The sequence below is a fragment of the Trifolium pratense genome, linkage group LG1, assembly GCF_020283565.1.
Source record: "Trifolium pratense cultivar HEN17-A07 linkage group LG1, ARS_RC_1.1, whole genome shotgun sequence".
Classification (NCBI taxonomy): Eukaryota; Viridiplantae; Streptophyta; class Magnoliopsida; order Fabales; family Fabaceae; genus Trifolium; species Trifolium pratense.
In genome coordinates, this window is record NC_060059.1 from 53,320,805 (window position 1) to 53,345,707 (window position 24,903).

Below are 24,903 nucleotides of genomic sequence, written 5' to 3' on the forward strand. Positions count from 1 at the left end.
AGTCCTACATATAAAATACAATATCGCTACAAAGAGTAGGTGTCATTCATGAATGTCATATTTTTATATTAATTTATTTTAAAATAAATTTAATTTTTTAATGATATTTTAATTTGCAGAGTATTGGTATTGGTATGTAGTCAACTAAATTTCAAAATACTTAAAAAAATTACTTTAAAAATATTTAAGGTAAAATGATGGTGTCACGGTTTAGACAGAGAAATTCTTAGGACTCTTAAAGCATTTACAAAAATAATTACATTTATCTATTTCTAAGAGCATTAGCGGGACTCGAACTCTCCAAAAGCACTAGTGGAATCTCGAAAAAAATCTAGCTTCAACAATCAATAAATTGAAGCTATCCAACAACCTAATTATACATTCAGCAACTTATAAATGAGGTGATTGTTTTTCCTCTTCAAGCAAATACCACACTAGCTAGTGTCACTTCATTGAAAATTGTATACTCTATAACCTCAATAGTGTAAGTTGTATCCAAAGTAATTACAGTTTTAGAAAAGAAAAATACAAAGGGGTTCCCATCAGAGTGTATGTTAATATCACATCAAAATCTTTTAGCCAAAAACGAAGTAATAAAAATGAGGCATTATTTCACCATGGATATGCAATTAGTGGTCAAGGTATCAATGATTCATCAAATTTGGTAATGCTAAGCTAGAAAGGGAGAGTTGAGTAGTCAAATCGCAAGAGTCAAAGGAAGACCTAGAAAAACTATAAGAGAAACTATTAAGAAAAACCTAGGTTTGACTCTTTTTTTATACAACCATATTTGTTTGGTCTCCTTGTGTTGTTCATACATTGAATTTGATTTTCAAAGACTTTGCTGAAGCATTTGAATGGCTAAGAAACACCTATAAACAGGGAAAGGCTATAGTTAAATACATAATTAATCATAGTCATGTTTTAGCTATTTTTAGAGCAAATTCAAAATTGGAATTATTGAAAGTTGCTAAAACTAGATTTGCTTCTCACTATATTCTACTCAAGCGTCTTCTTGATTGTCGGGAAGCGCTAGCAACCACTGTTGTATTGAATAGTTGGAAAGAATGGGTTAGGCAATAAGGAGATGAAAACACAAGAAAGATGGGGGCTTTAGTTGCTGAGACAATTGCTAATGAGAGTTTTTGGGAAGAGGTTGAAAACGTGGTTAAAATAACAAAACCAATTTATCTTTTGATTAAATTTGCTGATGGGGAAGGCCCTAAAATGGGTGAATTCTATGAAAAAAATGGATGTTATGCTTGGAGAAATAAATGAGATTATGAAAAGAAACAAATATGCAAGTTGTTGCTCTGAAATGGAAAAGATTATCACTGCTAGACGGACAAAAATGAACTATACTATTCATTGTCTTGGATTTGCACTGACCCCTAGATTTTATGATACAAATTATCTTGCAACACCGGCTCCGGGAGGAATAGCCAGAAAAGCTCCCAATCAAGATAAAGAAGTGGTTATTGCTGTGATGGAAGCTTTTGAGAAAATATCATAAAATCCATAGGAACAAAAACTTTTGCGCGCAAATTAATCACAACTGTTTAATTACATTTTGACGGCCAAGATTTTTACAGCATGAAAGCAGTACCACAGACAATCCCGGTCCCAAATCTTGCCACTTTTATTACATCTAATCTAATTTTCCTAAAAAGATTATGAGGAATTAGAAAAGGACTTCCGTGTTAGAGTAGAAAAGTGTCTAACGTAAGGGAAGTTTCCTCCATACAAGCTACTATGGATGAATTTAGTTGTATTGAATATTTGTATAATGATAACCATCTCTGTAAAATTGTAAAATTATTTGTGAATGAAATTTTTTGGATTATTTGTGATTGTGTGTGTAGACATGGCAGGAACATTTTTGTATGCGGTGTGTGCCAAAAAAAATTGGAGGCCTAGTGGTGGAGGGTGGATGCCCCTGCAAATGGCCGGCTCCACCTAAAACATATGAAAAGTCTACGATTTAAGCACAATATTTAGGCAACGGTTGTCAATAAGTAGCGCAAAAAACCGTTGACTGATATATGAAAAGGCCGTGGTTTTGTTCAAGCAGCACATATATGTAACCATTGCCAAAAACATAAGAAAAGGCCGCGGTTTATATAAGCAATGCATAATAACAGTTGCCTATAGATTAAAACTACAGAACTGTTTTACATAGGCAACAATATTTCCACCAAAAAAGGCAACGATTACTATAGTTTAACTTCTTTCAACAATTACGGTTACTGGTTAGAGTTCCTCATGAGCTAGCTTCTTTCAACTTGAAATCATCCCAACTATAGATTAGGTTGCAGCCTTGTAGGGCAAGCAATAACTGGTATGTATTTGCTATTATAGTGAAATGCCACCCAATAAGTGGTATGTAGTAACATAATTACTAGTAACAAATTAATGACAACCAATATTTACAAATTAACAAAGGTAATAACAAAAATTTACATGCTATACAACCACATAAGTGAGAATGAGAAGTACCTTCATCATTTGAGGAATACTACTCTGCATATTTTCTATTCCATTTTTCCAAACAAAGTGGATTTTATATGCTTTTCTACAAGATGGTAAGTACACTTGCAACAGCTAATGATATATATCCGGAACCAAATGTCAAAGCATTACTAACTAACAAGATAAATCACAGGCATAACTCATTTGGAAAAGCATAGCAGAAACTAAACAGATCATTTTGAGGCAAATGAAAATTAAGAGATAGAATCAAATTGCAACCACCAATTCATTCCTGTGATCCGACGAAAAGTTTGTCGTAGACTTTAGCATTTTCCTTGAAAGATTATATTTTTTTTACCATATAACTAATTAATGGTTACAACAACACAAATGAGAATTAATCTTAAACACTTGATTGAATAATTTAGTTTTTACATTATACTATTATAGCCTAAGAGAGAATGAACAGAATTTATCAAAAAAAGACTAAAATTCCCTGTCTTCAGATCCCCAAATTGATCAAACTGACATCCCTAACAATCACCAAACTAAACAACCTCCAAAAACACAACAAACAACTACTAACCAATGATGAAACAGAGGAAACAAACAATGTGGCTCAACCTGGAAACAAACTACTAGATTAATCTTCACCTTCTTATTTTTAAAAGAGGTTAGTGCTACTTCTCCTTTTTCAACAACATAAATCCTAAAATCTCACACCAAAGGGGATTTCAAGGTTATTATTTAAATAGACCTCAGGGATATGAGGTATAATTTTTCCTAAATGATTCAAACGCCAATTATTTAATATGCTTTTAATATAAAACATGGATCAAAGCAAATGCATCCAAAACTAAAGGGTATTCACAAGCCTATTTGGCTTGGATTTTATTATGTGAACCGAGTCTTTTTATTGGTCGAGAAATTGATATTTCATTCAAATAGCTAAAAGCTAGACATTACATTATGTGTAGATCAACTAACCACTAATAGAGCAAAGTACAGAGTTCATGCAAAAGCAACAAATACAAATTTAAGCTTTGGACTTGCTCCTGACTTATATATCTAACATGTCATGACTAAGAAAGAAATAGGCACCACGAGGGACACCAACAAGCGAGTAAGCAACAAAAAGAAAACAACATAAGTTAGAGACTTGTGAATCTGAAGCAGACAAGTTAAACACTAAAAACAACTTACTAAAAAGTTACAAGCAAATCATATAAGCTATACAATTTCAACAAAATATTCATAAAACATAGACAAAGCTTCAACCACACAAAATCGGACCTGAAGATCTGGACTTCAGCAGCACCAAGTTTGTAAGCTGAATATTTCTTGATTAACCATGTGAACTGAGTCTAATAGTTAAATTCTGCTATGCTATCTTTGAACATGGGAGACTGAGTAAGCAGTAGCAAATTGAAAATTTGAGCCCCGAATATGATGGCCCGGTGGTGGTCCAAATAGGGAATGAGGCCTTTCATTAAAATCCCTCGAGACAGTTGAATTAAAATCCCATAAGACAGGCCTTGGATTAGAATCCCTCGAGACACGCTTTGCATTAGGTCTTGGAGGAATTTGAGGCGTTTCGCAGGTTGAATCCTCATTAGGAACCTCGTCATTATTCCCAACACCATATATAGGAATAACATCCTTATCAGTAACTTCACCCTTGCAAACAGGACATTCTTTAGTCCGAGTTCGAGAAGCTCTTAAATTCAACCATCTATATATGCATGGCCAACAAAACAAATGACCACAACAAGTCACAACAGGATCCTTAGCCAAATCTAAACAAATATTACAATCAAAGAAACTTCCATCATTACTCTTAGTCTTATCCAATGCAGCAGCAGCAACATCAGTTTTACTAGCTTCTGGCTTTTCGACAGCATTTCGATTGCGATTCAAAACACTTTCCCATGTATCAGGATTATATAGATTACTATTACGATAACCATGAACTTGATGAATTGGATCATTCAAATTCAAAGCACTAATAGTAGCAATAGCAACTGATAATTGTTCCGGATTCGAATCAATTTCCATTGCAATTAAATCAGATGTTTGTTCCCCCATCACAAATTCAATATCCAAAAAAAGTTACATAAAGGGGGAATTGAAATTGTGGCGACTAAATTGACGAAATAAAAGTGCAGAAAATTGCAAACCCTAATCTTTTATATTATAAGCTTGTATACACAAGCAAATCCTAAACCCTAATTTGTTTAGCCTGTTTTCCCTCCATTTTATCTTGCAATTTTTATTAAAAAATAATACAATTTTGTCTTGACAAGGATTTGAACCCGCAACCCTTTAGTGCAAAGCAATATTTCCAACCACTATGGCAAGTATACCAATTATGATTAAAATTATGCGCAATAATTGATAAGCACCATCAGTTTTAAAAGTATATCATATAAAAATTATTGTTGACTATATTATTCATCACGAAATATTTTTATGTCTTTCCTGATCAATGATTTTTTTTCTACCGGATCATAAATTTAGAGAATAATTATCATGTGAGATTTGAAAAGTTATTATCACCTGTGATTTGGAAAGTTATTATCAAACTCAATTATGTTAAAACAATTTTTTTTCAATACAACCAAACACAATCATAGTCATGTCATTAATCACATTCATTGATACAATATGCACTAGCAGATATTGAGATGATGTTACGTAGTTGTGGGAAGAGTTTAAAAGATTATCCTCCAATGCATAGAGCAGCCACATCATTAGTTCCTGATATACAAAATAGTTTAATACACGACAAATTGAATTATAACAAACAATCATTAGTTGAGGAACATGTTAGATTGATGTCAACTATGACTTCAGAGCAACGTAAAGTATATGACACAATACTGACAAGAGTTAACGAAAACAAACCTGGTGTGTTTTTTCTTTATGGTTATGGCGGTACAGGGAAGACATTTATCTTGAGGGCCATGTCATCCGCATTACGCTTAAAAGGTGAGATAGTTTTAACAGTTGCCTCAAGTGGGAACGCTGCATTGCTTATACCTGGCGGTAGAACAACACATTCAAGCTTTTCTATTCATCTAAATGTTGACGAGTTTTCAACATGTACTATAGTTCCTAAAAGCCCTTTGGCGCCATTAATACAAAAAGCAAAGCTCATTATATGGGATGAAGCACCAATGATGCACAAACACTGTTTCGAAGCTGTTGATCGAACTTTAAAAGATATTCTCAAGTCTGTTGATGAAAAAAATAAACACATTCCCTTCGGTGGAAAAGTTGTTATTTTTGGCGGAGATTTTAGACAAATTCTACCAGTAATACCCAAAGGTACAAGGCCTGTTCATGCTAAATTCTTCGGTTCTTTGGAATTTTTGTGAAGTTTTAACATTGAGTAAAAACATGAGGTTTCTCGGTGGTGCTTCGAGTGTAGACGTTGAACAAAGAAAATTGTTTTCTGAATGGGTTTTGGGTGTTGGCGATGGAGAAATTGGAGATGACAACGACGATGATTTAGAACTTGACATTCCATCAGATTTATTGATTCCAAATTCAGGTGATCCTCTTGCTTCCATCATATTTTACAAAACATGAACGATATAACGTATTTCCAAAATAGAGCTATACTAGCTCCTAAAAATTCAATAGTCGACACAATAAATGATTATATGTTGGATTTAATTCCTGGTGAAGAAAAAACATATTTGAGTTATGATACTCCACTCACACAAAATGTAGACGGTCAAACAGTGGATGATGTTCATACTCCCGAATTTTTGAACACGATTTCTACGTCGGGACTTCCAAATCACAAGTTGAGACTTAAAGTTGGAGTTCGAGTTATGCTATTAAGGAATTTGAATAAAAAATTAGGATTATGCAATGGAACAAGACTTATTATTACGAGATTGAGAAAACGTGCTCTTGAAGAAAAAATTATTTCAGGAAGTAATATTGGTGATCAGGTTTTCATACCTAGATTTTCTCTGACACCCATCTGACGTGAGAATTCCTTTTAAATTTCAACGGAGACAATTTCCTATAATGATTTCTTTTGCGATGACTATTAATAAGAGTCAGGGACAATCTTTAAAGCATGTTGGGATATATCTTCCGTCGACAGTGTTTTCACATGGTCAATTGTATGTTGCAATTTCAAGAGTTACTTCTAGAAAAGGATTAAAAATATTGATCATTGATGACGACGGTGAAGATACGACTAAGACTTCGAATGTGGTCTACAAGGAAGTCTTTCGTAATATAACATAATTTTCTTTGTATGAATATTTATCCAAAATTATTGTTCAACTATCGTTTAATGTTACTCAACTTTTTTCATATACCTTACATTATTGAAATTATCATATCTTATTTAATCATTATATATCTTACAGCTAATCAGACCCGTACACCGCACGGGTCGATGTTCTAGTTGAGTAGAAAAGTTACCATATAAACTCGGCGTACGTAGAAATTAAGCACGTCCCATTAAGCTACAGAGCGTAAGATTGAAGCAAATTCATTTCGTTAATTTTTTTTAGGAAATGAGAGATATAAATGATGAATTCGTCTAAGTAATTTTTGGTTTTCTTCCTGTATTTTTTTTGTTTTAAAATAGTTATATAAGGTTCAAATTGATTTGGTTTTAGTCCTTAACGTTAAGTGCCGTTACAAAAATAATGACGTGCGAAATAGAGGCTGACATGACAATGTGTAATGTGGCAAACGATGATGATATGTCAATAATGATGTCTAGTCACCAACTTAGAGGGACCAAATCCAAAAACAAAATTGCAGAGAGGACCAAAACCAAAAATGAAATTAAACCCAAAAACATATTTTTCTTCTTTTTTCTCTAAAGCCAAAAATGGACTCATATTTTTCTAAATCCAGAAATTTGTGTTGAATGTACTAAAACAATATTTTCTTCTCCCCAACCTAAAATTCCATAAAACTCTTTAACCAACAAAAAATTGAGTTTCCTTATATACCATTTATTTTGATTTAATCAAAAGACCATATTAATTTACTAATTGTTATCTTCAAAATTTGACATGAATTTTTAATCAAACAACTTTATATATTGTAAAATTTGAGTTCCATTATAGATCCTAAAATGTCAACCAAAATATTCACAAACTTTTAAGATAGAATGACTCGATTTTAGTCTTTTTTTTTTCTTCTTTTGAATCCCTCAAATTGCATTCATTAAAAACATGTTTTGCAATTTATGAGTCAATTTATAAGTTTAGAGAAAAAAGAAGAAAAATATGTTTTTGGATTTAATTTCGTTTGTTTGGTTTTGGTCCCTCTCTACAATTTTATTTTTGGATTTGGTCTCTCTAAGTGGATGACTGTGCATCATCATTGACACGTCATCTTCGTTTGTCACGTCACACGGTGCCACATCATCCTCTGTTTGCCACGTCATCATTTTTTAAACGACACTTAACGTTAGAGACTAAAACCAAAATGTTACCGGTTTAAGTGTTTTTTAACACTTGAGATTATCAACAGAAACAAAAGGAGTAGGAAGGGCCGAAGGGAAATCTTGCCTTCTTTTAGAAATCTTGCCGTCTTCCAAAAATCTGTGCCACATATATTTTCTTTAATGTCTGCCCTAGTGATATTAGTCACATATTTTTAGCTACATTCAACTTGAAATCAATCAAAGCTATATCAGCAACAAGAGCTTAGTGTGTCTCATGAGCTACATTCAACTTGAAATCAGCCCAACTTTGCAGATTGCAGCCTTGTAGTGCAAGCAATAACTTGTAGTATTTGTTTGCTTTAACAGAGTGAAATGCAACTCAACAAGTGGTTATGCAGTAAAGCTATTACAGGGCAAGTAACAAATCTCACGTAGTAACATAATTACTAGTAACAAATTAAACGACTGATCGATCTTTACAAAAGATACATAGGTAATAAAAAAAATTTATAAGCTATACAACCACAAATTAATTAAATGTCACTCTCCATGTCCTTGGATACATTAAAAAAGAATCAAATCATTTCTATTAGTACTATATATAAGAAACTAGTATCCGGACCCGTGCTTATATTTATAAAAGAGTTAAAAGAAATTTTTCATCTCTATAAATATTTTAAATTTTATTTTTAGTCCCTGTATTCTTTTTAGCATATTTTAGTCCTTTAAATATTTTTTGTCACAATATTTGATTCTTGTTTTTAAGTCAACTCATATGCACTCTTTATATTTCTAAAAGAGTTTTTTTATTCATGTTTATGTTTATATTGTTATAAGAATCTCTCCTATCGAAATTTTGAATTTTTTTCACAGTAATATTTATTAAATATATAGAAATCTATCTTGCAAAATTTTAATTGTTTTTAACATGGGATGAGTTAAATATCAATTTTTAAGTTTGTGACGCTTAATTCGTCAAAAAAAAAATTGGCATTTAAAAATTCATCTTTTGTTAAATATTTTATCGAAATTCTCCTATTGAAGTTTAGAATTTTTAACAAAAGATGAGTTGACTTAAAAGCAGAGACTAAAAGTCGTTACGAAAAATAAGACAGATGAATTGACTTTGTTCTGGTGAAGAACATAGGAGGTTTGTATTATTCAAGATTGATAATTGATACAAGTATGATCAGAGAAAAAATTGATTCTCTTTTCAAGAATGAAAAAATTGTTTAGAATGAATCAACTGTCTATGTAGAATCAGTGAAAAAATTGTCCTCCTCTTCTCTTGAAACAGACCCTATTTATAGGCAAAAAATCTCCTCTTGCTTCTTAAGTAACTGCCTTGCTTGGAGAGGAATTCATGGGTAGTGGGCGATTTCTTTTCCTTCTTCTCCAAGCTTCTTCCTTCTTCTCCAAGTCATGGTGGATCATGCTTATCATGTGTTTTTCATGGTTGTTTTCACGCTTCTCCTTTAGATGCTCCCATTGGGCTTTGATGTATTGGGTCGTTCGCTATTGGGTCTAACTAGTTTTTCCCTTAGTCCATTGCCCGGTCCAAACTTAAAAGCAGAGACTAAAAGTTATTACGAAAAATATTTGAGAACCAAATTTATAAAGAGTAAAAACGAAATTTGAGATATTTATAAAAATAAAAAATTTATTTAACTCTTTATAAAATTTGCAATTTTTTAATATAAATTATAAAAGATGTCTTTATAGTCGTAAAAAGTCAAAAATGAAAAATTGTAGATAAATAGTGGAATTATCATGAACCTTTAAAGTCAAATTTTCATGTTTTTATTTATGACCACTAAGTAAATTTTCATAAACGATCATTTTAACGTTCGTCAAATGGAATCATTTTGTCCACATAAGGTGGAGGATATGAGAATTTCAAGTTTAACACATGCTAGAGTTATTCGCATCATGTGGCAAAGAAGCGAGAACTTAAAAACTTAATTAGTTGAGTCTAAAATTAATCCTTTACCTTTTGTCAAAAAAAATATAATCAATTTTTGGCTATATTACACTTTTGGCCCAAGTTTTGCAAAGTTGCAATTTTGGCCCTCTATGTTTCAAAATAGCACTTTTGGCCCCCTATGTTTACCCCATTTTGCAAAAGGTCAATTTTGACCAAGTCAATGCTGATGTGATAAGTCACTTAAGTGACTCAGCTGCCACATCATCTTTTTTTGTCACTTATAATTTATTTTTTTAAAAAAAAAAGAAAGCAAATGAACTATAGTATAGTAGAACGACTGTAAAAACTGTGCACATAAACTTGATCTTTTAAGACCTGTGACATTGAAAATGGTCCTTCGCTATTAAACGAAATCATTTTGATGTCACTGTAAATTTTGAAGGAAAAAAGAAGAAGGTTGAAGCTGTAAATTTTTGCAATTAAATAGAAGTTAATCAGAGACTTTGCTCATAATTTCTTAGGGTGTGTGTGGTTGTAATAAGAAAATGAGAAGAGAGAAATAGGTGAGAGAGTGTGTGAGAAGAGAGAAATAGATGAGAAATATAGTAGATTTGATGTGTTGATTGATTTAACAGAAAAAAGAAAAGAAATAGAAGAGAGAGAAGTGTGTTTAATTTTTTAAAAGACCAAAATATCCTTGCATTTTAATTGAGTTTATGTGTAATGCAGGATTTAGATTGCTGTAAATGAAGTTAAACTCTTCTTTGTGAAAATGTCACGATATAAGCAATGGAAGGACATTATAAATAATATCATGGGTAAAAATGCATTTGTAAATTAGATGGAAGGGCATTATCCCGAAATGTCACGAGTAAAAATGCGTTTGTAAATTTATTGACTTATAAATAATATATTTTATTTTAAGCTGAAAAATTAAAATTTTAATTGTTAATTGAAGATAATTAATGACAACTACATGAATATTTACAATCTTATATAATTTAATAATAAAAATATCACTTTGTGATAAAAACTAACAGTAAAATTTGTGTATAATGTCATAGATTTTTTTTAAGAAATATTCCTATAGTTCGTATTTTTTTTTTATCAAATTTAAATTGTATCATACTTATTGTTTATATTATTCTCCACTAAAAGAATTATAAAGTTGATGGAAAATAATTTCTCTATGGAATATATGGAAGAGGCTTTGAGGTTTCGTAAAAAGGCTTTGAGGTAGATATGAATTACATGAAAACAATGTTTGTGGATAGAAATATAGACTACAATATATAGGTTCTCGTTGAAATAAAAAAAAAAAAGTAGTCTCCCTATTTATATATAACTAAAAATATAGATTCCGTAAAAATTATTAAATAAATAGGTCTTTATATTAATATATGCAGAAGTATAAATATATGTTATCGTAGAAATTACAATAAAAAAATAGGCCCCTATTGATGTATGTTGTAATTTTTTTATGCTTTGTCCAACTCAAATTAGGGTTATATTTCACTTTGATTTCTTGGGAAACACTACCCCTCGAGTGATTTCTATGTAATTGTTTTTCTTTTGGGCTTTTAGGCCTCCTTAATATATATAAAAAAATTGTCATCGTATTAATATGAATAAAAATATAGATTTCATAAAAATTACAAAAAAAAAAAAATATGAGTCTTCATATTAATATATATTATAATAGATATATAAGTTCTCGTAGAAATTACAAAAAAATAGTCCTTCATATTAACATGAGTAGAAATACAAACTATAATATATATTACAAAAATAGAATACATCCCGTAATAATGTATGAATCTATAGATTTCTTTACTATCATAATTAATGCATATTAATTTATTTTGTTGGGTGAGAATGCATATTTTTGTAGACTTGTTATTTTCTTTTGTTAAAAAGCTATACTATGTGTTTTTCTTTGTGTGCCCAATTTTGTGTTAGTGTAAGATTAATACGCTAGCTATATATTATTTCTATATTTGACTTGAGCAATTGAGTGACAATGAAACTTTTTTTTTTTTATCGAAAGTGGCAGTGAAACTTCTAAATAATATTACATGTACAAAAATTTACGCACATAAACTTTAATTTTCTATGTTTAATTACCTTTTTCCGTTTTTTTCTTCATGTTTTCCTTATATAAACTTTTTTTATTTTTTTTGGACACATAAACACTTCTTTCTTCATGTTTCCCTTATATAAACTTTTTGGACAAAATATCCAAATTCCCATGTTACAACCATAAGATCAACCAAAAGAGACAAACACACAAAACTAATTAAATGATAAGTCAAATTTCAATCGACTATATAACATATTCATTTGAACAATAAAAATTGTATTTCAGGTAAACATTTCAAAACTCTAATTAATTCAAATTTAATTACAATAAAATCAATAGTTTATGAATCTTGAAACTGCCAATATAATATTGAAAGTACCAAAGATAAACCTTGAATCATCTGCAAAAAAGAAAAAACTTGGATCAAATAAATCACATTCAAGTTTTGATAGAAATTAACAATAAAGATTAACTAACCAAATAGAAAAGAATAAAGGAGTCTGGGAAATTATATCGCCCTTTCTCCTCTTTGGTGATCTTCTCTAAATAAATAAAAAATAATACGAAAAATAATCCTAACCTTTACTTCCTCGAATTTAGGGAATAATTGATATGATTAATTGCTTTTTTTTTTGCTATAAATATTGCTCTTGAGTATCACATTTTTATACATCATTAGGAATCATTAGGAATTAGAAAATACATTATGAAATTCTTCTAAAAATCTTTTTGGTTTTTTCTTCTTCGTTGAAACAATTTTCTTATGGTCATATATTTTTTCACATGTTCAATTCCAAAATCTTATTTATTTTATTTTTGGTATGTTTTTGATAGTATGACAATACATTTTAATCATATATTTCTATCAATATGATTTTATGAGTTAGTTAGTCACCTTTTTTACATTTTATTTGCAGATATTATGATTTTATGAGTTAGTTAGTCACCTTTTTTACATTTTTTAGGGAACATATATTTCATATTTTCAATTCATACATCAATATGGGAGCCTATTTTTTATTGTAATTTCTACGGGAACGTATATTTCTTCGTATGCATTAATATAAATGACTTTTTTATTTTATAATTTCTACTTTTTTTTGACACATTATAATTTCTACTTAGATCTATATTTTTACTCATATTAATATGAAGACCTACTTATTTATAATTTTTTTACGGTAATTTTAATTTTATAATTTTTATAGATTCTATATTTTTAGTCATATATTAATACGAAGACCTATTTATTTTATAACTTTCAACAGGAACCTGTATATTTCTGCTTAAATATTAATACGGGAATCGTTTTTTTTTGTTATTTATATTGTAGTCTATATTTCTATTCATATATTGTTACACAAACTTTTTTTTTCGTAATTCAAATTCACCTCAAAGCCTTTTTACGAAACGTCAAAGTCTCTTCCATATATTTTCGATCAACTTTACGATTCTTTTAGTGGAGAATAATATAAACAACAATTATGATATATTTTTAATTTGATAAGAAAAAATACTAACTATAGGAATCTTCCTTAAGAAGATCTATGACACTATACATAAATTTTACGGTTAGTTTTTTTTTTTATCACAGGGTGTTATTTTAATTATTAAATTTTATATGATTATAAATATTTATGTAGTTGTCGTTAATTATCTTCTATTAACAATTAAAATTTTAATTTTTCAGTTTGAAGTAAAGTATATTATTTATAAGTCAATAAATCTACAAACGTATTTTTACCCATGCTTGGCACGGGTCTGGATACTAGTTGTATTAAATGTCAAATGAACCACAGAGAAGAATGCATGAGAGGCAAATATTTCATAGGAGAGAGAAAGAGAAATTCTCCTGGTTTATTTCATATTATAGATTAATTAAGCTTATATCTCTGAATTTGAGTAAACAGCCAATTTAGTCCTTGAAAGTGTCACTCGCTGTTATAGTAGTCCGTGAATCACCAAAAAATATTTTAAAGTCCCTGATTCGACCATCCGTTAGTCAAAGTGATCCCTGGAATTAAATTGACGTTAATTCTGATGACGTGTTCTCTGTTTTTTTTTGCCACATCACATGTTACTTTCCTGCTAACATGTACAATGGTAAAAATATTTCAACACCACTTTTTCACTTCCCAACACTCCACATCATTTTCTCTTTCTTCTACTTAATCATTCAACACCCATTCAACTTTTACCCTCTCCAATGGTTTTTTCATTCATCACTCTACCCCACCACTTTCTCTACCCACCATTTTTATTTCATATTCTTATTTAAATTTTTATTTTTATTTTTATGATTACATAAAATTGCAATTATCGATTAAAATTAAATTAAAATAATAAACACTTAACAATTTATTTTGTAGTTTTTTTTAATAAAAACAAAATTTATTTAAATAATTTATATGATACAAATCATTTTAACTTAATTTAAAATACAACACACAAGTAACGTAATTAGGATTATTATAGTGAAAAAATCCGTTTTCACTAAAAAAAATTAATACTTTAAGATTAACACTAATAGGAAGATAATAATAAGATTATTATAGTGAAAAACTTTTTTTTTTCTGTGTGCAAATCAAATGAACCAAGTCTCTATTTATAGAATTTTCAAAAAAAAAAAAGTCTCTATTTATAGACAAACAAAATCATGAATTTTGGTAAAAAATTAAAAAATTAATTTGCAATGAAATAATTGAGTTCAAAGTATTAATGTGATAAAAATCCAGACAGCCAATCAAAATGCGTCACATGTCCCTCCTTTCAACTTTCAACCATGTTGAATTCTTTCAACACCTCTCTCCTCCACATCATTCAACACACATTTTCAACATACCTCTCCAATCATTCAACACTTATTCAACACCCAAATTCAACACCATTGTAAATGGTCTTATATGTGAATTCCATGGTGCTTAAGGACTAAAATGAATACAATGTGTCTTCTTCAACCCAAAAACTTATACAAAACCCAGAAAACTATTTTCCAGGAAGATGAGATCATGATTTTATTCATTTTGGTCCCTAACTGTACTTCATCTTCATTTTGGTCCTTGCCTAGGTGTGCTTAGTTTTTGAATCAGACACAAGTGAGCCAAATTAGCTGTATAAAGGACCGCCGTGGTCGCTGACCACCTACCAACTAAAATTAACATAGAAACTCAACTATTTCTCGCATTTACATTTGTTTTTATAAGATGCATTTACATTGGATGTGCATTGAAGCTCATTACAAATTATCCACATCATACACTATTGAAGCATCATATCTACCTTCTAATAACAAATAAAACATCTTCACCTTGGTTGCAGCAATGGATTCTCTACTATCCACATCAAACACTATTGAAATTGAAGACTCATTTCTACTCTCCAATGTCTTATTCGAATTTGAACCCGAAGTAAGATTCGAAAGTAAATCCACAGATAGTTTTGGTCCTATTGAAAATAATAATAATAATAATAATAATAATAATAATAATAATAATAATAATAATAATATATATGAAGACCTTGCCTCACATTAGAATCCCTCAAGACATGCCTTGCATTAGAATCAACAGAGCTAGCATTAGAATCCCTCGAGACATGCCTTGCATAAACTGAGCTAGCATTAGAATCCCTCGAGACAGGCCTTGCATTTGGATCACTCGAGACAGGCCTTGCATTAGGAGGATCCCTCAAGATAGGCCTTGCATTTGGATCCCTCGAAACACGCCTTGCATTAGGTCTGCGAGGGATTTGAGAACTGGCACCGGAGCTTGAATCTTCATTACAAACCTCGTCATTATTCCCGCCACCATATATAGGAATAACATCCTTATCAGTAACTTCTCCTTTGCAAACCGGACATTCTTTAATCCGAGTTCGAGAAGATCTTAAATTCAACCATCTATATAAACATGGCCAACAAAACAAATGGCCACAACAAGTAACAACAGGATCTTTAGCCAAATATAAACAAATATTACAATCAAAGAAACTTCCATCATTACCATTATCCTTTTTCTCTGGTTTCTTGCTCTTATCCAATGCAGCAACACCAACACTGTGAATTTCAATATCTTGATTGCCAAAACCAACTGTGGAACTATTTTCCCAGATATATATGATGATTCAACAGATTACGAACCTTACCACCAGAAAGATGAAAATTCAAGAGTCTGATCATAATTTTGTTGAATATCATCAGTGAAGTTCGTGTCAATTTCCATAGGAATTGGACCTGAGTCTTGTTCCTCCATCACAAGATTCTTGGCGTTGTCAATAAATTTCTTTGAAACAAGATTTGGCGGAGAAGAAAATTGAAATTGAGAAAGGGAAATAGTTTCGGAAAAAAACGGAATTAACTAACAAATTGACTGAGTAGAAAAAGATTCCATTGACTGAGTCTGTTTGTTTTTTTTTTTATTTTTTATAATGTAATGTATTTTTCTTATTAACAAAATAAATAAATTAGGGTCCGTGAACTTATCTCAGTCGGCAGAGACATTGCATTATATATGCAAGGGTTGGGGGTTCGAACTCCGGTCGTCCCACTTATACATCCACTTTAAATAAATTACCGACAAAAATAAATAAATTAGGTGTTAAGTAAATAAAATAAGTTTGGTTCCCTTGTAAAAAACAAAAGTCTGGTTCCAATAAATTTAACTCAGTTGGCAGAGACATTACAAAATTTATTATGGGTCGGGTTTCGAGAGGGACATTGCATAATTTATTAAGGGTCGAGATTCGAACTCAAAATACCCACTTATTTATTTTAAAAGTTATATTTTAGTTAAAATATCATGTATATTAAAAAATCATGTATATTACTCAAATTTTTCACTACTAAATCAAATTTAGTGATTTATTTATATTATGTTACTCCCTCCTGTCCTTAATATAAGAGAGATTTCACTTTTTAGATTCATTGAGAATCTAATGTATCTAGTCCATATTATGATCGAGATACATTACATTTTCAATGAATCTAAAAAGTGAAGTCTCTCTTATATTAAGAATAGGAGGGAGTATGATATTTAGTTGGGTACCAACAAAATGCACTTTAAAAGTTGTACAAAAAAAAGCACTTTAAAAAGAAATTTATTTTACTAAAAATTTATATAAAAATATGTAATCATATTGAATTTTATCTATGAGGTGCATATACCCAAATAAGGTACAAGAGTGTTTACTATTTTTCGTTTTTTTAATATTTTGAAAAACTATTGATGGAAACATAGTGAAAGAACCTATTTAAGAATCAAATGAAATTATTTTTTATTGTATACTTGAAAAAATACAACAATTTAATTTTTGAAAAGTTGAATGCACGATTTTTGAGAATAATATTTCCATATCAAGTTGTTTATCATGTGCCCTTAGGGCACATTTTAGCATTTGCTTATTTTAAAAACCTTTGACTTAAATGCAGTTTTGCCCCCTCTGTTCTGATTAAATCGGAATTTTATCCCCCTATTTTAAAATGCGGACTTTTACCTCCCCCACATTTTACAATTTTTTGGATTTTTCCCCACTAAAATTCTGCTTTCGAGTCTCAACTTCAAAGCTTCGCACATAACGCAATTTGGATCAATAATTCACCAAAATGATAACAAAATGATCTTACTTGAGTTAGCTTTCCAAAGAATTAAACTCCACTAAATTTGGAGTTACAGAGAGAGATTAATTACCGTTTTAGTGAAGGTCTGTCTCCCAAAATTCTGCACAAAATCTGCTTTCGAGTCTCAACTTCATAGCTTCTCACACAACTCAATTTGGATCAATAATTCACCAAACAGATATTTAAATGACCAAAATCGAGTTAGATTTCCACAGAATCAAACCCCACTAAATTTGGAGTTACAGAGAGAGATTAATTATCGTTTTAGTGAAGGTCTGTCCAATTACTAATTCTGCAGAAATCTACTTCCGACCTTCAAATTCAACATCATCTACCAAACACATCGAAACTTCAAATTCGACAAAATTGAAATGACAAGATGGGTAATTTCGTTAGCTTTCCATACATGTAAATACTATTAAAAAATGAGCTACAAGGTAAGAGACATGACAAAAATACAAGTAGTAGTTTCATACAATAATTAATTTGGACAGACCTTCACTAAAATAGTATTTAATCTCTCGCCGTAACTCCAAATTTAGTATAGTTTGATTCTGTGGAAAACTAATTCGATTGTGGTCATTTCGGTACCATTTTGGTAAATTATAGATCCAAATTGAGTTCTATGCGAAGCTTTGAAGTTGAGACTCGAAAGCAGATTTTGTGCAGAATTTTGGTGGGGGGCAAAATCCAAAAAAAATATAAAACATGGGGGGGGTAAAAGTCCGCATTTTAAAACAAGGGGGGTAAAATTCCGATTTAATCAAAACAGAGGGGGCAAAACTGCATTTAAGGCAAAACTTTTATTTTTATACTTTAAAATGGTACATAAGCAATTTTTAATCACAAACGCAAGACTTGCAAATGCAAATTGGGGTAAATTTGGGTGTCAAAATTGAGCAGTTATGACTTGAGATATCAAATTCAAAAATTTATAAAACCTGAAGGTTTAAAATCGAGTAATTAAAATTTACAAACTAAAATTAAATAATTATAAAACTTAAAAGACAAAAATTGCAATAATAACTTACACAAAAAGAGGCACATATATTAATTTCTTTATCAATTTGAAGTCCCACATTATAACGTACACAAAAACATCAAAGACAAAACTATAGCTCATATTCATGGAAACATGATTAACAACAGCAAGATTAAAAAAACATGGTATATATATAATGCTCTTAATTTCTTTGTTTTGGACCCAGCTCTCTCTATTGGCCATATTTTCCGCATTCCTGTATTTGAGACACCAGTAGTCGTTAAATCACACCAGACAATTCAAATTCAATCTCTGTATTTTGCATTATACAATTAATTAATATTAAAATTTAGATTCTTTTTGTCCGTCTCATGAAGATCGTACAATCACACCAATATCTGAAATGTGTGAATGCTGATCAACTTCCGTTGACTTTCTTACAATCGATTCTGATTTCTCCCTGACTTCCTGTCAACGGACTAATATTTCCCATATTGATCATTGATTGAGCAAATTGGTTAAAAAATGCTGTTTGGTTGTTGGCAAAACTATTAACAATTGAAATAGTGGAAGAACCATTGGTAGAGAAAAGTTGTTGATCTGTTTGGAGAAGACCCATTTTGGTTAATAGATTGGTGAAGTAGTTGTTGTCAAATGTGTCTTGAGATGATGGATCAAAGTTGTTCAAAGTAGAACCGTTACCATTTTGTGGACAATTTTGTTGAAGTGTTGCTAAATATGTTGTGTTTAATGTTGGGTCTGGGCTTCCAGTGCCACTGAAGTTGAATAATCTTTGGGAGAAAAATTGGCATTGAGCACGTCCAAAAGTGTGTGCACCTATGAATATTTCCATAATTTCCAATCAATCATTAATTTGTTTACTTGAAGAAAAAGACTTGGATATATAGGAACTAGTCAACTAGCTACTAGTATAATAATTTGAGAAATGTTCAAAAAAAGAATAATAAAAATTTGACAAATATATTTGTTTTGTACTAATATGGACCTCTCCCAAAGGTGGACCTATAATTTTTAGAAATGAATTTTATAATAATAAACATATGGAAAGAGATGTTATATTTTATTAAAATTTACTAAAAATTGTATACACTTTTATTTGTTTAACATAATATTAGTATTGTTTCTTTAAAAAAATAATAATATTAGTATTGTCGGTTAATTTAGACATCACAAATGTAAGGACTAAGAGTTTAGAGGTGCATATCAAATCAAATAAACTCTAAAACTAAAGTGAATTTCATCTAATTTTGAGTCAATGGGTTGATGATTTCTAAATTTCAATTGATTGAGTCTACTAAACAAATGAGTGAACCACCAACTTAATTAAAAATATATAGTGGTTAATCATTTTAGCTTACTAAAATAGAATTATTAAAATCTAACAATTTTCCTCACGTTAATAGTTTTAAGAAATATAGTTTTAAGTGATGAATATTTTTAAATTATATATCATTTTAAAAAGAGTGTTGTGAACAAATTTTTTTTAGATAAAGTTAATTACTCTAATTTATCATATTTTTAGTTTTTTACCTGACAATGCAACAAGATCAGTAGTATCAAGGTTAACAGCAGAGAATTTGGATGTAGTATTAGCTAGGGTATCAAATGGAGAGGGAATGGAGCTATTGGCTCCAGCTTGATTTGCTGTTAGACCATCCCTTCTTCCAAGTAGTACATTCCATGAAGGACCCCCTGACTGCAAAATAGTTCATGCTTAAATATTAATTTCCATCTTGCTCCAAATAATTAACTAATAGTTAAAAAATTGAAAAAAAAATAATGAAATTTGAAAGTTACCAAGGACACAGAAGATTCGGCCGCAAGGGCAAGAATATCAGCACACGATACAATGCCTGAGCATGAACTTTCAAGAGAGCTTTTGATCGTATCGATCACATCAAACCCTCGAATAGAATTGAAATTCGGAGCTGCATTTTTCTCGCTTTGTGTAATGTTTCCACCTTGGTCTAATAAAATCGATGCGTCACACCCCTATTCATATGAAAATAATAATAATTATTACTAAATAAATAAAAATATTAGAACGATAGTATTCTTAAAGAACAAAAAATAGAATGAAGTTATATGAAATTTACATTGACAAAACAATCATGAAAATGAAGGCGAGTTAGGCTTGCGCCAATTCGCGAATCAGATTGCAGAGCCTGTTGGACAGCATTTTGCACAATGGAGGACACATTTGGGCATGTGTTAGAATAAAAAGTTGCATTCAATTGTCCATTTGAATTGTAAAGAAGGATTAACGTAAAAAAAATGATAGCTGGTACATGAGTTATAGAAAGCATGATTAATTGATTTGTAGTATAATTTTCTTTCTCAAATGTAGTATTTGCTTAGTGATTCATATCTAGGTGATATATGCATACATATATAGATAAGAGAAAGCGCGTTATTCAATTATTATATTACTAGTTTAGGAACTTTCTTTAGGACAAAGTTTTCACTAGTTATTGCCTAATACATTGTCAAAGATTTATCAAGTTTCATAACATGTAGTGGCCAGTGGGGTACACTTTGTCTTTAGGACAAAAATTATAAAATTATAGTGATTGACACTTCACTATCTAAGTAGTTCAAAGTTGACATATAATAATGAAGTTGATCTTAACTGTTGATCATAATAGGTAGATGACCAGTTGACAGTCCGTTGAGCAGGTGGTTAATGGCGGGTCGAGTAGCTGATCCACGGAAGGGGATTGTACTTGCAGGTGCTTCGATGTCAAAGTTAGAGAGGGAAAGAGAGCAGAGAGATACAAGAGAGAGAAAGTAATTGAGTGAATGAATAATGTTACCTTGCTCTCCTATATAGGAGAGCTTATATAACCCTCAGCTTTGGGCCAAAGGTCCTCTTATTGAGTTGGATCTGTTTAGGCCAAATAAGATGAACTGGCAAGATATTTCCCTTAGATACTGGGAAGGGCAGTGATTTGCTCCTATCTTGATAGAAATGTTCCAATATGATCTGCTGACATGAATATGGTGGGGCAAACGAGGATATGGTGTTGGACTAATTCTAGTCTAGTCCAGAACATAAGTCGAATGGAAAATCAAGTATTTTTGTAATCTTCAAAATCAAGTAATTAAGTCGCATAGCTTTTCTTATAATCAAAGATAGTAGAGTATAAAGATACTCTAAACCCACATGTTAAAGGAGAAACTCACCACTATTAAGACAAAGTAGTAAGTACAAGCCAGATTACGAGATTGACCAACTAAAGTACCAACCAGAAAATGAATAATCAACCCTTTTACCTCCCTTAAGATAAATTAACTAACCCCTTTATCAGAAAAATAAATAAAAAATATTTATTTAAAAAGTTATATATTTTAATTTTCATTGTATTAATTCTATATTTTTTTTATAAAATTTTCATGAAAATTTATTATTTTTTTTGACACACCAAAATAATTTATTATTTAAAATATTTAAAAAGTGTAAAAAATTCGTTAACATTTAAATATGTTCCACAACACTGGAATAGTCACATAGATTGTACTTATTCAACAAACAATATAATAATGCATTATATTATATATATACCTAATCTAACAACTTAATTAGATAATAACTAGAACTTTCGACCCGTGTACGCACGGGTCTGATTAGATATAATATGTAACAATAAAAAATATGGTAAAAAAAATTAATATTAAAAGATATATGAAAAATTAGAGTAATAGTGTGCCGGATACTAGTGACAAAAACAAAAAACAATGTGACAAAAAATACATTATTGGTGTATTTGTCTTGACCAGTTATGAAATTTAGATCTAATGGTCTTATTATACCATAAAGAAAACAATTATTAAATGAAGTGAATAAGAAAAAAAAATAAAACAAAGGATGACAACAATGCACACCTCTCAACAGGGGCGGATCCACCACCCGGCATGCCCTGGCACGTGCCCGGGCTCGGCACCCAATTTTTTTTTTTTTAGGGTTGTTACTTTAATCTGAAAATTCGAATGTTTGAGTAAGAATTAATAAAATTTAAGTGTATATTCATAATCCTCATGAAATTCTGAGCAAAATGGTATATTTACTTGTCCAATTTGGTGCTAGAATTGAAAAATTCGATTTATGATTTTGGTTGTTTTGGAGGTTGAAGATGATGAACAGCAGATTAAAGGGTTGTTTTAATATATATTTATATATATTAATGAAGCCTTGTTTAGACACAAGCGTGCATACTAGCTCAGTGGCTGAGAGATGAATTGGTCACACTGGGGGCTTGTGTTCAACTCCCAACTTCCTATCATTTTTCAAAACTTTATGTTTATTTTGGTTTTGTTTTCTTTATTTTTTTACATATATATTATCAAAATTACCCTTTATTTCATTTAAGTTAATTTTATTTTATTTTCTTTATTAAACATATCTAAAAATCACAAAAAATCTTTATAAAAAATACTAAAAATATCAATTTTGTTTCCCTTTTTATATATGGTAAAAATAGTAAACAAATGTATTATTATTGTTTTTATTTGATTTTAATTTTTTACCTCATGCTTAAGTATAACCCAAAATACCAAAAAAATATTATTCTTTTGTGTTAATCTCAAATATGTAAAATATGTTGTAATTATACTTTCTTTTATATGTAGGATTGTGGGGAATTTATGACTTTTACTTATATAATTATTATGAATCAAATATTTAGATGAAATTCTTAAAATTAATTACTTTTATTATAATTTAAGTATATAAATAATATATATTATTAGTTTAAAACCATCTGATCGATCCGAAAACCTTAAACCAATAAATATTTGTGCATTTGTGGTTAAAATTGTGCCCGGGCTTAACACCATTTCTGGCTCCGCCACTGCCTCTCAAACAATGAATATCAAGATTTGTTTTAATTAAATTGTGAGTCATAATCAAAATTTGCAAGAAAAATCAAGTGTATGACTGTAAATAGTTAAACTTGAGATGATTATTACGATGAATAAAATGAACGGAAAACATTATTTTATATATATATATATATATATATATATATATATATATATATATATATATATATATATATATATATATATATAGGAGGGATCAAATTACACCGGTGTAACATTTGAGTAATGTTACACCGCTCAATAACAATTTAACGAATACAAATTTTACAAAATCTACCGTTGGATTGAAAGTTTATATCATATAGATCATTCATGTTCAATTCTATAAAAATCTAAAATCATTTGATATGTTATTGAGATTGATCAAGCTTAACGGTATATTCAATAAAATCACATAAAACGTTAATCTTGATCGGGCTCAATAACATATCAAACGATTTTAGATTTTTGTAAAATTGAACATGGATGATCTAAATGATATAAACTTTCAATCCAACGGTGGATTTTGTAAAATTTGTATTCGATGAAGCATTATTGAGCGGTGTAACACTACTCAAATGTTACACCGATGTAATTTGATCCCTCCCCCCCCACACACACACAGATATATATATATATATATAAAACTCAAATGCAAATCTATAACACATCTTATTTAAATTAATTTGGAACTGAATATTGCAAGAATCTAATGAAAAATTAATTAATGTAAAAAATGGAAGAAAAAAAATTAATTTATTTCTATTTTAAAAAGAAGATTTGTATAAAAAGAAATTAAATGTGTATTACATAAAAAAAAATGGAGTTGTATAAAAAAAAAGTGGGGTTGATTTCTATTTAAACAAAATTAAGCATTGATTTCATATTTATTACAAGTGAGTTATCAAAATATATCAGATTGATTGATGTAGCTTAATGGTAAATGCACCAAATAATTCTTAAAGGTCACAAGTTCGATTCTTGTTGAGGTATTTTTTAACATTTTATTTGAATTAAATTATGGTTAAAATGAGAGGAAAAATGAGCGGAAAAATGATTAGGTTTAGGGTTACAATATATAAAAATTAGGGTCAAATTTTGAATTTTCCACATTTAATTTTTTTTTTATAAGCAAAATATTATTTTAAGGGAGTATAAGAGATATTCAATTCTATAAAATACAAAGCATATATTACCTTATTTACTTAAGGAATAAAATTCTGACAACTAAATTAGTTAATTTTCTTTTTTAGGGCAATTAAATTAGTTAACTAAAGTAAATAAATATATACATCTTATGGAAAGCAAAAAAATGTTATTCGTTAATTGCTAGATTTTCCACATACTCCGTAGGGTGTATCATCTATCTAGTTTAGCAAGTTATCTATATCTAAATCCGGTCGTAAAAAACCAGATAAATATATATAAGTTTTTAACCAAATTCATATATGGGTTTGTTGGATAACCTTATCCAACATATTAAATATCCATATATGATAGGCAAAATCAAATTTATTAGGGTATGTAT

The 24,903-nt window shown here is 29.9% G+C and overlaps 2 protein-coding genes across 3 annotated transcripts; both read right to left on the reverse strand.

Moving 5' to 3' along the window:
* Positions 1-3,379: 3,379 nt before the first annotated feature.
* Positions 3,380-16,280, reverse strand: LOC123922773 (E3 ubiquitin-protein ligase RMA3-like). 2 transcript variants are annotated; one of them, XM_045975468.1, is made up of 2 exons: positions 16,270-16,280; positions 3,380-4,652 (listed from the first exon to the last, which is right to left on the reverse strand). In XM_045975468.1, exon 2 carries the CDS (start codon positions 4,552-4,554, stop codon positions 3,856-3,858), a length of 699 nt encoding a protein of 232 aa, XP_045831424.1. In that variant the 5' UTR covers positions 4,555-4,652; positions 16,270-16,280; the 3' UTR covers positions 3,380-3,855. The 2 variants fall into 2 exon arrangements, with proteins under 2 accessions (XP_045831424.1, XP_045831420.1); XM_045975464.1 differs by lacking the exon at positions 16,270-16,280 and adding an exon at positions 6,900-7,044.
* Positions 16,281-18,542: 2,262 nt separating this feature from the next.
* Positions 18,543-20,995, reverse strand: LOC123922017 (peroxidase A2-like). Its single transcript, XM_045974763.1, has 4 exons — positions 20,615-20,995; positions 20,316-20,510; positions 20,049-20,214; positions 18,543-19,334 (listed from the first exon to the last, which is right to left on the reverse strand). Exons 1-4 carry the CDS (start codon positions 20,822-20,824, stop codon positions 18,916-18,918), a joined length of 990 nt encoding a protein of 329 aa, XP_045830719.1. The 5' UTR covers positions 20,825-20,995; the 3' UTR covers positions 18,543-18,915.
* Between the last annotated feature and the right edge of the window lie 3,908 nt (positions 20,996-24,903).

What these genes read in the sequence shown, in the direction of transcription:
- LOC123922017 (XM_045974763.1), bottom strand. Translation starts at nt 20,824, where the DNA reads ATGCTTTCTATAACTCATGTACCAGCTATCATTTTTTTTACGTTAATC. An exon ending in TTCATGATTGTTTTGTCAAT is followed by an intron (nt 20,511 to 20,614) that starts GTAAATTTCATA and finishes TCATATGAATAG; the next exon opens with GGGTGTGACGCATCGATTTT. An exon ending in TGATCTTGTTGCATTGTCAG is followed by an intron (nt 19,335 to 20,048) that starts GTAAAAAACTAA and finishes AAATATTCATAG; the next exon opens with GTGCACACACTTTTGGACGT.
- LOC123922773 (XM_045975468.1), bottom strand. Translation starts at nt 4,554, where the DNA reads ATGGGGGAACAAACATCTGATTTAATTGCAATGGAAATTGATTCGAAT.